The sequence below is a fragment of the Trachurus japonicus genome, chromosome 1 (genome assembly GCF_045865225.1).
Source record: "Trachurus japonicus isolate A0001 chromosome 1, Traja_1.0".
NCBI classification, from domain to species: Eukaryota; Metazoa; Chordata; class Actinopteri; order Carangiformes; family Carangidae; genus Trachurus; species Trachurus japonicus.
This window is the reverse complement of record NC_140907.1, coordinates 20,688,763-20,702,734: the sequence shown is the minus strand read 5'-3', so window position 1 is coordinate 20,702,734 and position 13,972 is coordinate 20,688,763. Positions and strand designations below refer to the sequence as shown.

General features: G+C 45.2%; 1 protein-coding gene and 1 non-coding gene across 2 annotated transcripts; both read left to right on the top strand.

The window, feature by feature from the left end:
* The first annotated feature begins 2,980 nt into the window (after positions 1–2,980).
* On the top strand, positions 2,981–11,872 carry tmem132a (transmembrane protein 132A). The gene is made up of 14 exons (XM_085779747.1): positions 2,981–3,153; positions 5,773–5,864; positions 6,835–7,061; positions 7,151–7,363; positions 7,439–7,644; positions 7,907–8,014; positions 8,105–8,362; positions 8,467–8,619; positions 8,793–8,988; positions 9,130–9,273; positions 9,426–9,628; positions 9,882–10,101; positions 10,186–10,377; positions 10,896–11,872. Exons 2-14 carry the CDS (start codon positions 5,783–5,785, stop codon positions 11,823–11,825), a joined length of 3,132 nt encoding a protein of 1,043 aa, XP_085635873.1. The 5' UTR covers positions 2,981–3,153; positions 5,773–5,782; the 3' UTR covers positions 11,826–11,872.
* Positions 11,873–13,565: 1,693 nt separating this feature from the next.
* trnam-cau (transfer RNA methionine (anticodon CAU)) lies at positions 13,566–13,637 on the top strand. Its single transcript has one exon. It is a non-coding gene; the product is annotated as a tRNA-Met (tRNA).
* Positions 13,638–13,972: the final 335 nt, after the last annotated feature.

The window sequence follows — 13,972 nt, the reverse complement described above, 5'->3', positions numbered from 1 at the left end:
ATGAAATACAGATATGGTCAACACATTACGTGTGTGTGTGTGTGTGTGTGTGTGTGTGTGTGTGTGTGTGTGAGCGAGTGAGTGAGTGAGTGGGTGTATTTTGCCTCATCCTCCCTGGTCAGGTCACGGTATGAGATGATAATCTGGCCTCGTTGCAAATGTCCCATCAGAGAAACAATGACAGATGACTGCAGATTACAGCTGCAGATTATCCTGTGAGGGATTGACACAGGGGAGGGAGAGAGAGACAAGGATGTGTAGAAAAATAGAAAATATTAACCCGCTTGTGAGAAGTTTTGTCATAATTGTTGAGAGAAGTCTTGAGTAACGGCAAAAAGATTTGCTGTGAGACCTTATAGCGTTCCACATTATGTCCAATCAAATTGTAGAAACATCTGATCCACAGAAATGGAAGAAACTGAACTTTAAGGTCTAAATATTTATATAAAGTAAATATAAATATAAAAGAACATTTCTTTGAATGGTTTCAGCTGCAACACAACAATGTGAATACAGTGAATGAGTCCAAAGACTTTCTGAATTAACTGTATATCAAGATGTTGGACTGGCAGCAGTGGGCCAGAGATAGAAACCACAACAGTCAGAGTGAGATTCATGATTAGCTTTTAGCCTCAGTAAAGCCAACCAGACAGTCCAATGAGGGACACCACCGGCAGCGTCCCGCCTGCTTTCTGCTGTCTCTGCCTCTTCGGCTTTAACAGAGCAGCCAGCACCTCAAAATGATAAAGGCAGTGTAATTGGGGATTATCAGTCAAACATTCATCAGTGTTTTTATGCAGCAGACGGACAGTGAGCAAATGAAATGCTCTAAAGTGGGTCAGGAGACACCGCAGGAAAATGAAGCTGATGCTGCAGAACACAGAAAAAGCACGAGATGAATAGACTCCACTAAATATCAGCATCTGTGGAGGCAGAAGTCAGGTGAGAGGAGGTTGTTGACAAGTTTCTATTAGTTTCTTGACACAATCACCGTTTCCTTCTTCCTGCGTGTTTATTGCAGGGGTTGGATTGATGTCTCCTTATCCAAAAAATCAACCAATACAACATGAAGACCTGTTTACAGCACCTGTGATCTTAAGTGAATCCTGTTTTAACACTGCAGTTGAAATGTTTTGTCTAATTAGGCTGTTTCTGATGATCAATAATGAAATCTGGATGAGACCCTGTGGGGCTTTTCCCTCAGGGTGTCCCCCTCGTTTCTCTACAAAGGAATTTTTCCATCTTTACCCTGAGGGACTTTTCTTAGCATTTTCCAAATTAGCCACATTTTCCTAATTTGGTGGTTTGTGTCTTTGTTGCTGAATCAACCTAATAATCCTAATTCATAATCTATTTTTACACCTGGTGTTGCCTACAGAGGTTTCCTGTTAAAGTGTTATCCTGTGTCTATATCCTGTGTATATTTTCTCAGTTGCTCATCTAACACCTGCATCTTCGATCAACACAACTTTGTATGCAGATCTTGTAAGCATTAACTATAGTGCTGTTGTTTACTATACCAGTAACCTCGTAACCTGTACCTCATTACCTCATAACCTACCACCTACCTGAGCTGGACACAAACACCATCACGTCTGAAATCACAGACAAACTGACAACTGGACAAGATGCCTTCAAGGCCCCTGGAAAACTGTGACCCCAGAGCTATTAGAGTTAAGGACTTTGCTGAAGTGTGAAGACTGTGCACCATGTTGATATTACTCCTTTACTACTGCAACACTACGAGGACACTGTGAGTAATGCAATGGAGGACGGAGCTGTGCTGCAGGAATATGAACAGTGTGGATGTAGTGGAGTGGGTGGAGGTCTGTGTAGTCGAATACTGAGGCTGCATTTCATTTTTTTGTCTCTGCTATGTTAAGCTCCTCTCGGTGTCAGATCCATTGTCCTCCTAAGCCCCTTCTGCTGCTCTATTACCACTCTACACACACACATACACACACAAATATGTAATGCGTGTGTGTGTGCGTGGTAATAGGTAAAAGGTAGGAGTAGTGCTGACCTCAGATCTATACTCTCTCTCTCTGACCTGTTGACCTGTTGTCATCATGCTCCACCTGAGAGAGGAGACGAGGACACGACCCTGAATCCTGAATCGAAGAGCCACAAATACTGAATAACTGCTCTTGGATCAGCACTTCACATAAAACATAAGAGAAGAGGAAAATATGCTGCTTTGAATTTTCTACAGGTATAAAACCACCTGCTTTGGGTTCACAAGAAGAGGACTCAAAACCTAATTTCTCCCATCATCTAAACAAGTCATGTAACAGTCCTGTCCCCCACAATTAGGAAAACGTACATAGAATAAACATTAAATATATAATTATCATATCACTTTACCAAGACAATTACCCATGTATTAGCCATAAAAATAGATGGCCACCCTCCGGTCAGCGCTGCCATCACATGTCACTCATGTTTCACGGGATAAACCACTAAATAAAGCCCAACGTGACACATGTCCAGTTCAGCACACAGTGGGATTTACAGTGCCAAGCTCAAAATTACACTTTATCATCTTAATGCACAACGGCCGCATAACCACTGAACCACAGACAGTTTCTAATTATACAACACAACTGTAGCTACTGTGTGATGGACACATTATGTTAAACACCAACCACACATTATGAAACACACACACACACACACACACACACACACACACACACACACACACACACACACACACACACACACACACACACACACACACACACAAACAACATGATACAAAAAAGTGCCCCAGGCTTTGGTAAAAATGACTTGAGGAAGAAAAGAAGAGAGATCAGCGAACAAAGCGTTGAGGAAGAAGCAGAAATCTATAAGAAAAAATAATAAATAACGAGGGGGAGGGAGGAGGGACATAAGTAGAGGGGGAGGGTGGGGGGATTATTTACCGTTTTAAACACATAAATCCGTATTGTGTGAATCTGGCACAGAGAGGGAACGAAGACAGAGTGGAGGTTTACAGCAGCAGCGGGAGAGAAGACTGGGGAAAAATACAGTTAAGTGTTTTTTGTTAGATCCTGTTGGAGGCTGTGATTGTGGCTTCGAGCGCGGACAGAGGGAGACACCTGCTTCTAGTCCACCTCAACGAAAAGATGTAACTAAAAAGGACAGATCCAGGTGGGTAGGAGGACAGGCGTGCGTGTGTCTGTGTGTGAGTGTGCGGACTTCATGGTGTAATGTGACCTGTTCAGGGGGACTGATCCCATGTGGAAACACATCTGTTCTGTTCTGTTCTGTTCTGAGCTCCATGTTCTGCTGTTTGGGTCTCAAATTCACCTCTTCCCTCCCACTTGAGCTGTCTGACTGTTTATGTGTGTGTGTGTGTGTGTGTGTGTGTGTGTGTGTGTGTGTGTGTGTGTGTGTGTGTGTGTGTAATGTTGTTGGCTGATTTTGAGTGTCTGTCGGTGACGCTGCATGATGGGCTCTAATTGGTTTAAAACGACCTTGGATCTGCTCTTTGGACGGACAGACAGACAGACAGACAGACAGACAGACAGACAGACAGACAGACAGACAGACAGACAGACAGACAGACAGACAGACAGACAGACAGACAGAGATTCAGGTCCAAATGCAAGGCCTCTGCACCAGGACACCTGACTGTAGTCACTACATGTATCACCATCCACCACATTGATCTTCTTATCATCACTGAGCTAATATTGTATCAGACACATGTTTTGGCAGCCGGTAACTAAACAGTTAGACACCATGTCAAGACTGGAGCTCAACACATAATTAGCAACACATGAAAACATGCAAACAGACGACACACAGATAAATGAAGAAAACATCTTCATCAATTTGATTTGAGCTGCAAATACTCACAAAACACAATCGGATACACCGACACACTGCAGACAACAACAGTCTGGGGTGTTTCCAGTGATGAACCCAGCTGGAGTGCAGTTGCATTGCATGCTTTATAACACGCTCATGTGCTTTTCATAAACTAACACAGCAGGTGAATTCACAGGTGGGTTCAGGACCACCCCTCTTCACTGAGTCACAGTGACAATCTGTAAATATTTCAGAATATCTGACTCCCTGTCTTAAAGTGCTTAAGCTGCTTTTTGTCACCCTTTGAGCATCTATACATTCAGATCTGAGCTGTGGGAGTCACAACTTGACTCAAGTCAGATGGCTTGACCAACATTAATGAATCTGTTATGTGATGAGGAGTAGGAGGAGTATAAAGACAACTGGACACTAAATCTAACATCTATCTATCTATCTATCTATCTATCTATCTATCTATCTATCTATCTATCTATCTATCTATCTATCTATCTATCTAAAAAGCTATTCTTTGGGGGGGGGGGGGGGGTTATTTTAGGCATTATATTTTCTAGCATTCTTTTTTTTCTTAATCTTTTTTTTTTGGTGTGTTGCAGAATACATCTTTTGCTGTTTGCAACGAGCTGGTGTTTTACACTGTGTCCACTATGTGGCTGTGAGTGAGGATGGTGCTTACTTTGTCTTAAAGTGCATGTTACTGAGCTGTCTAGTCTTTGTGTATTGCTCACTGCTGCACAGCAACACTGGCCACCTTGGCTGCTACAGGCTCTTCGTTGATGCTGCACATTAGTACGTCCTGATTGGTTTTGACCTCTGACTCAACCAGATTTAACCTTGGAAGCTGGAGCTGATCCTTATAACTTTTTATAATGGAGACTTGCTCCCACATGGACATATACGATCCATGTGAAACAGCTGCATCTTTGCATTAGTAAAGAGTTTGAGGGCTTGAACTGGTTTGAACTGTATTATCCACTGTATTTGTATTATTGCATTTATTGTATTCAGTATATTTTATCCTATTCCAAAGCCTGACCAGGGACAAAGACTGCAAATTAGCTGAAGCTAGATGTCTTATATGCATCGCATTTTCCATTTTCTGTGGCAATGTTGTATGTATTGTCCCTGTTAAATAAACATTAAAATAAAAATTAAAATACACGCCACCTTTGAAACACTGGTTGACAAAACACTCCACGCCACTAAAGCTTGTTCTTTTGTTTATGTTACATGGTCTTTAGCAGCTGAAATGTGCTCAGTTTGAACTGTGTTAAAGCTTCTATGTAGCAAATTACAAAAACACTGATTCCCAAGTCAAATGCAGGCACCGGCAAGTGAGGGATAATCGCTGACACAATTATTAGCTCCACCCAGTGGCATGCACAGAGTCACAGACAGCAGAGGCAAAAAGAAAAAAAGGGCACATACAGCGCATCCTCGCCACAGCAGAAGGCACTTAAAGCCTTGGTCATGAAAACAACAAATAGGCTACTGAAAAATATCTTGAGAGATTTGTGGATCTAATTTAATCAATGTTGTGTTATTTCATTTAATGACTTGTGTGTTACATTTAACAGACATGTAACACACACACACTACAACTTTAAAGCCAGGATTTGTAAAACCTGCTGATATTGATTTAACAGTTTAATTTCATTGTCCGTCAAAAACTAGATGTGCTGATGAAGACCCGCTAAGGAAGGAGCCAATGAATGGGCCTAGAGTTTTATTATCACCGAGTGAAGGGCTATACCTTCATTCATTATAAGAGTATTAGTTTTAGTTTAGTTATGATATGAGAACAACAAAAAACACCTTGTTATCTTCAGAGGTTGTGATTACAGAAACCCGTGTATGATTGGCTAGTCCTGTTCCGCAGGATGTCTAATGCAGAATAATGTTGTACTCACTGTGTCACATGACACTGCGTTGCTTCAGGTCACAGGAAATGGCGGATGACAGCTGGTCTGGGGTGTGGTGGGGCAGGAGAGGACATGGTATGCTGTTGCTGCTCTGGATTTGCATGGCAGGTGAGTCTTCACGTGGATGTTTGTGTGTGTGACTCAACAGGTTGAAGACAACATCTCATCAGAGGGAGGGGCATTAGGGGTGTAGTATGCTCTTCACTGGTTCCAATACATTAATAAAAAGAGACAATGCTATGGCAGTCTTAGAGATATTATGTGTATGTATAATATGAAATACGGCATGCCTTTTGGTGTTGTACAAGGAAGCTGTCTAGGTCCCCTCCTTTTCATTATGGCTTCCACTTGATAACATCATCGGGGACATTAACTTTCATGGCTATGCTGATGATACAGAGCTGTACATCTCCCTTGAGCCAAATGACAATAATGCATTATGCTCTGAGTAACTGCATGTCTGCAATCACTCAATGAATGAGCAGTATCTTTTTGAGAACCCAGTGACAAATGCACTACAGTAAGTTGGCAGCTCTGCAGGTTGTGAACAACACCCACTGATACAAATGTATGTCAGCCTCCAAAAGTGACTCAGTCCCCAAGACTCATATGTTAAAAACGTCCAACTTTACAACAGAAATAACCAGATTCATAGCATGGTACAAAAACAGATTTGGTCTCTCTTTATGTAACTTAACTATTTACATGTTATTGAGGTTTAAAGTGTCACTGATGATGCGGGTGCTTTGGGGAATAGTTGGGAGTCTCAACTCTGCACGGCGCAGAAGTCCTGTTTTTTGGACTACCAGGGTATTAGAGGTGGGGATTCAAAACTGCTCTTCAGAAACCTCTGGTTGATGTCACACAGATGTTAAATCCATCTTTATTCACAGTAAAGTCACTTTGAAAGAGCAACAGCCAATGGGGAAACTCCAAAACTCGACCAGCCGATTCAATGGCAACTTATCCGCACCCACAGGTGTAAAAGATGAGAGATAAGGTGGCCTAGTAACCTGCTTCAGTCTCTAAACACTCTGACTCACACTTTTTCCTCTTTCCTTGTGTCCTCCTCCCTCAGTCCCTCCATCCCTCCTGCAGCCTCCGCTCCCTCTCTCCCTGCCGGTTCAGATGTCAGTGGTCCCTTCCCCCTGGCAGTTCCTCCCTCTGTCTCAGGGAGAGCTTGGCCCTCTTTTCTCCAACTCCAGCCCCTTCTCCTTCTCTCAGAGCCTCTTCATGGTGCCACCGCCCAAATGGGGCCCCAGAGCGGGTCTACAGGCCTCATTTGGCCCTTACTCAGTTAGACAGGTAAGAGGAAAACGACAGTGAAATAGTTTGCTGGTTTGACACTAAGCCCTCTAGAAGCTAACTAGCCACATCTCTGCATCTTCCCACAGCTCCTATCAGAGACTGTGCTCCCTCTCTCCCCCCCTCTGTCCGCCTCCCTCCTCTCGGAGCACGTAGAGAGGGAGAGGGATGAGGGAGGGCAGGAGAGGTTCAGGGTGAGCACCTTATTCCACAAGCAGGGCGACACCAGCAGCAGGAGCTCCTGCATCACACTACACGCCTTCAAGGAGACAGAGGAGCACAAAGCTTCCTGTCTGACGCAGGTGAGGCTCAGTCTCGCAGCCTTTCATTTCACCCCCGTCCCCTTCACCTGCTTTAATCTGTCCCCCTTTTCCCAGCCTCCTCTGGGGCTGTGTGTGGTGACTCTGGCTCTTCCCAGTGACTGGTTCAAGGACCAAAATGCCAACCAATCACAACAGGATCTGGCCAAGCGGCAGATCAACAGCCACAATCAAAACCGCATGCAGAAGCGTGGACGGCAGCGGGGCGGACATTATCACAGCAACTTTGTGACCCGCCAGCGTGTGACTCCTCCTTCACAGAGGTGAGGAGCCATAATAATAATAATAATAATAATACATTTTATTTGTAAGCACTTTTACAAATGCTCAAAGACACTTTACACTTTAAAAATCATAAAATAGAGCAAAGTCAGAGTGAAATGCAATTAAAAACAGCAATAAAACAGTATAAAACACACAAAGCTAATTCAAAAAGGTGAGTTTTGCTGTGTAGCCTTTGACTTCAGGGTGGAGGAGTAGCATGGGTGACAGTGGGTAACACATGAACTTTTATTCTTCCTTCAGATACCACCCAGTGGATGATGGGGATGCTCCTGGGGCCCTCAGATCTCTGTGGGGTCCCATGAGAAACCAAATACAGCTTTTCTACTCCTCCTTTGACACAGCAACTGGGTACGTCACAGAGAGTGTGTTAATAACATGTGAAGACTTTTTCTCGCTGACTTCTCTGAACATCTGTTCATCTCCTGAACATTCATCCAGATGTGTGGAGGACAGAGCGGCTCAGTCCCAGAGGCAGCTCTTCCACATCAAAGCTGTGACGCTGAGAGAGGAGAAGGAGAAGGAGGTCGGCAGGACCAAGGAGGAGGAAGCCTGCTTGAATGAGCAGGAGGCGGAGGAGCTCAGCTTGGACTCCCATGTTGTGATTCGCTACCACCGGGGCCCAGTCCTGATTGGACAGCCGGTGAAGGTGTCTGTGAGTGTCAGGGCCAACTTCAGCTCTGAGTTTGTTGTGATAAGGTAAGCAGCACACGGGATAATAGAGCGAAGCCGGATGTTTGCCTGCAAACTGTAGTTTTACATTGAATGTCTGTGTGTGTGTGTGTGTGTGTGTGTGTGTTCAGGCTGAAGGTGAAGAAAGGTTTGGTGGCGATGGTGGCCCAGCGAACTCTCACCTCTGACCTGTGGGCAGTGACTCTGGAGAGAAGCCAAGGCTCCAAACACGATGTGGTCTCCATCCTCTGCCACAAACACAGCACACTCAAACACACACACAGGTGAGTCCCGGTTTGATCCCACCTCAGTCTGATGTGTTGAAGAAGCACCATAAAGTACATGAAGCTCCACTGTGGTGGTGACGTAAATATTGTGTCTGCACCTTGCTGTTGACCTGTATATTATTGTTTAGTTCTTTGTATCTGTATCATCTTTGTTTTTTGTCGTTCTGTAGTCCCACTGTCCCTCAGCAGGTGGTGTGCCTGTCGGTCGATGGACTGAGGCGAAGCTTTGGTGTGGCCATGACCGTGTCGGCTAACTGGTGGGTGGAGTACTCTGGACGCAGTAATCCCCCATCACCACAAGGGGCAGCAGTGAGCATCTTCTCATTCACTGATCGACACATCCTGGGCATTGCTCCTATCACAGAGGTACTTCATTCATTCATTCCTTTATTTCAATGCATTAATTAATTCCCAAACCAAAGGTTGAACACTTAATAGCCTTTCAAATCAATTTAATCAGACTTAATTCTTCTTTGGATGTGTGTGTTTTCTGTTTTCTGTCCTCAGAGTAACATGATCATCAACACAGCCACACTGACCAACCAGCCAGTGTCACTTCCTGTCATTGTGCTGACGATAAGCCGTGATGGGAAGGTGTCAGATGTCACCTCCGCTGTCACGTGTCACTCGACCAATGAGAACGCGATCAAGGTGCAACACACAAGGGTTACAAAAACCTGGAAAAACTTACTACTAGACTTTAGACAGGACCAATCATATGGTTAACCTGCCGACAAATAATCACAGAGATGTGTGTTGCTTACTAAGCTGTTTCTCTTCGTCCGTCTCCACCATAATCACAGGTGTCCAGTGACTGCTCCACTCTCTTCGTGGATGGAAGTGAGTCGGGGTTGGGCAACACCTGTGCAGTGGTGGAGTTTCATCTGGGAGCGCTCAGCGGCTCTGTCTGTCTGGAGGTGTGGGCTCCATCAGTGCCCTTGCGAGTGTCCTTGGCAGACCCCGTTCTCAACGCCATCAGTGGCTGGAACCACTTCACAGAGAACGGGTACGAGCGTGATGATATCTATCTATCTATCTATCTATCTATCTATCTATCTATCTATCTATCTATCTATCTATCTATCTATCTATCTATCTATCTATCTATCTATCTATCTATCTATCTATCTATCTATCTATCTATCTGAAGCCCTGTTGAGGCTCACCACCTTATCTGTACTCTGAGATCCAAGGTCACTGTGCCACTTCGTGATAAATTATGTTATCGCTGTCTATTGATGTGCGTCCTGACTCTTCAGGTGCATGCCGGTGTATCAGCGCTCCTCGATCCAGGTCCTGACTCAGTTCACAGCTCAGGACCCCCGCAGGAGAACCACACATCTCTTGGGCTCATCTGATTGGTTCGTGGATGTGACGGAGCTGGTCCGTGACTGGCTGAGAGTCGAGGACCCTCAAGTGGCCTTCCTCGGCGCCCAGAACACCCTCATTGGTTTACGGCCCGGGAAGACATCACTACATGTAGGAGCAACACGTTTATCAATTCGGCTGAAGGTCGCCTGTTACTGAGGGTCATCACAGTCTCTCTCTCTCTCTCTCTCTCAGGTCGTCTCTGAGCAGTGGGACGGTGCGTTGGGCAGATGTGATATCACTGTGACCTCTGACCCCGTTACCCCTGCGGACCTGTCCGTACAGGTGGTCAGCGGCCTCGGCATGTCGGTTTCAGGCAGCCCCGCTCACCCCTCTATCGTCACCACCACAGTGACAGCCTACAACATCCTGTACCACCACCACCAGGTGAGAGAGTGGCCACTTGTGACGTTTGAAGAAATATTCTTCATACAGTTTATCCACGGTTAATTTTTAGAGACCAGGGTGCAAAATTCAACAGGACTGTTGTCACACTGATGAGTTATTCGCTTAGAAAAAGAGGTTAAAGGTGAGATATGAAAAAAAAACAGGTCAAGATGGGGGCAAAAAGTTGGGAACTCGTTTAAAGCAGAAGTAAGTGGAATGTTTGTGTTAATATAAGTCTTAAATAGTTATATCTTCCGACAGCAATCACTTCTATAGAGTGTTTGGTCTGAAACACGGGTCTGTCAGTCACTCTGCTCTGCTGTAAGCCGAGGAGAAAACTTTCCTTGTATCCTACAACCTTTATCCAATGAGGAGAGAGAACAGCATAAAGGGGCGGTCCTCTCTGTGTGTGCAGCCAAGGGATGCGCGTGAATGTGGTGACGTAGGGACGAGGGCGGGGACTGCTAACTACTAAGGAACATCAGAGACTTACATTCATTTCTGTTGTGTCCCTGCAGGAGGCATCCATCAGTGTTTGGCTTCAGTTCAGCGACGACACCGCCTCCCTCCTCTCCTCCTTCAGTGAACTTCCCTCTTTCTTGCGTCTCTCCTCGTTGGCTGAAACTGTAGTCATGGTGACGCCAGGCCCCAACCAGCGCATCTTTGCGCAGGGCGATGGCGGCGGACCTTTACTGCAAGCAGAACTTCTGGTTTCCACCTGCGATGATCAGGCAGTCGACTCCAACTTCATCAGTGAAGGCAACAACGATTGGACGGACGCCGGAGGAGGAAGAGGCGGGACCAGGAGGCTGGCGAGAGGTTCTGGTTGGATCAGAGTGAACCTAGACCTGGGCTTCCTGCAGCCAATAGGGGACAAGAGCGAGGAGGGCGAGGAGTTTGATTTTGACATTTCAGACACACTGATTGAGTCAGACAGCAACGTCTATACATCGAACTTCGACGAGGACAACGGCGGCAACGTGAGCAGCGACTACTACGACAGAGTGAGCAGGAGGATGACCAACAGAAAGTGGAGCGAGGTGGGGTATGGAGGCATGGTCAGCTGGAACAACCTGGAAAGAGCCGTGCTGATGCCAAGCCAGGAGGAGAGCTCGGTGTACTTCTCCCCGAGCCAGGAAAAGGAAGTAGAGAGGGAGGAAGAGGGTGATGACGAGGGACAGAGAGCTCGAGAGCTGGAGGTCGGCGTGGGCGCTGTCCTCTCTCTGGTCTGTCTCTCCGCTGTCCTCTTCCTGGCAAACTGTCTGCCCTGCGCCCTGCAGGACAGGAGGAGGGGCCGGGGGCAGAGGCAGCAGGGGGAAGGAGAACTTGAGTTCGGCACAACGGAAGGAGAAGTAGAGGAGAAGACTGACAATGCGGACGACGGGATACAGCAGCAGGAACAGGAGGAGCAGAACGAGGACGTTAAAGAAGTAGAGATCATTTGCTGAAAAACTCACAAGTTTCAATCGGACGCAACAACCACAAGAAGCATGGCGCTGCAATCGGAGACCTCTTAAGAGTTGAAACAAACCTGCTAAAACAAAGACTAGGGCAAGACCTCGATATATGTCTGACAGACTATGGTCAAATATCATATGTCATCCAACAAAATCACCAAACATATGAAGACAAGTGAAAGACAAAGACTGAACTGTAGATTCAGTTGTATTTACTGAAGAAGACCCCAGATGTAAAGAAGTTACTTCTTCAGGCTTTTGGCTTAATTTCAGCCACAGTGAGGAAGTGCGGGCTGGACTCAAACATGTTTGAACACACATGGCCGCTGGAACAAAGACGAAATTAAAAGCATGTGCTCTACCAGATGAGTTACCGGGACTCACATTCTTTCTTATCTAGTTTCCCACACGACCCATATCTCTGTCTGAGATCCACAGTAGTTTAGCTTCGACTCATTCTGAACTCCAACATGTAACACTTAATTCAGAGGCAGATTTTTATGTGTAACTCCCTCTGTTTGACAAGTGGAGTTGGTCATAGTGGTTAGTGTGAAGCCTTCTTTCCGATGACTTCTCTGTCTCTCTCATACATGTAATGAAAGTAGTAGGCTGCATTTGCTGCAATGGAGCAAGGTGCAGTGTATTGGAAGTGCTCATCCTCTTCCCTACACCAATACATTGCAGCTCAATGTCATCAGGCAGTCAGAGACATTAGTAATTAAAGGGTTGGTCATGCTGTTGTGGTTCATTTTTTATTCCACCAACACCAACAGGTCTGTTACAGACTTGTTGATTTGTTAGAAATCAGCAGATAATCCTGATCCTAAACTTTTAGGATAAAGTGAATAAATCACTTTTGTCCCTGAGAGAGCAGACAGTCCACCACACACTGTAAATAATGGCTTTGTATTAGAAAGATCATGTTTAACTCGTCTTAACCTGGGTCTATGCTTTTCCCTCCCTGTCATTTAACTTTATCTGGTTTCACATCTTGGTGTTTGAAATAAACTGTGTTGTATTGTGAGGTGTGAAGATTGAATTATAAGATATTTTTAAAATTAAAATAAAGACAATTGAGTTACAATGTGTTTGTTCTGTCTATCAACACTAACTTAGTAAATATACCATGGCTTGCAGTGTCCTCTAGTGGCAAAGGGTGAAATTACATGTAACACAGGGATGAGTCTTTCGGCACACGACAAGAAAGGAGTGTAAGCACTTTAAATGCACTTTTTGCCCACACTGATTTTAATCAAAATATTTATTTATGTATGTGTTTTTCTCCACTAAATGTGGTAAATTTGTATGCTATTGCGTTACAGTTTAGAGAATTTCACAGAAGGTTTCAAGAAACGTATTTTAGCAATTGTTAAAACTTATTTTCAGGCCGTTTTTTTTTTGCCTTTATTACAACAGCCACAGTGAAAGAGTTGAGTCAGAGATGGAGAGGATCGAGAACTGCCACAAACTCTCACGACTGGGAGTTGATTCACGCCACAGCGGTAGGAACAGGCCACACACTGCACCAGGTCAGTAGGAGAAACGTCGTGTGCTCCGTGTCGCGATGTTATTCTCGTTAATCTCGTCGGTACCTTGTTCGTTCGTTGAAATATAACAGTTTTGCACTATTGTTGTTAGCTTGCACCCATTCAGTGACACTCAGGCTACATGTAGCCGGATGGAGAGGCGAGGCCGACTATATAATGAGGAGTGCGTGCGGTATGGAGGCGTAGCAGAGTGGCGCAGCGGAAGCGTGCTGGGCCCATAACCCAGAGGTCGATGGATCGAAACCATCCTCTGCTAAGTGTTTTGCTCCTTTTTCTGCTCATGACCAGGAACTGGACTGTCGAGTATTGCTTCATGAAGTAACCCTGTTATGCACTCCCGATTTAGTTAAATCAACTCTATATGTATCAGATAATATGAAACTACGCGTCCAACTAGTGCGGACCGACCTGTTTTTTACAGCCTATGGTGCGGACTAGTGAGACTTGATGCGTACGAACTGATGAAGCCCCTTGGATAAGAGGCGAAGCGTCTTCCCAGACAGCTACAAGTCCGGTTGCCTAAGATTCAATTTGCCCAGAAAAGAAACTACGCGATACGATATACGCGTTTTCTATTGAACAAATTGTACG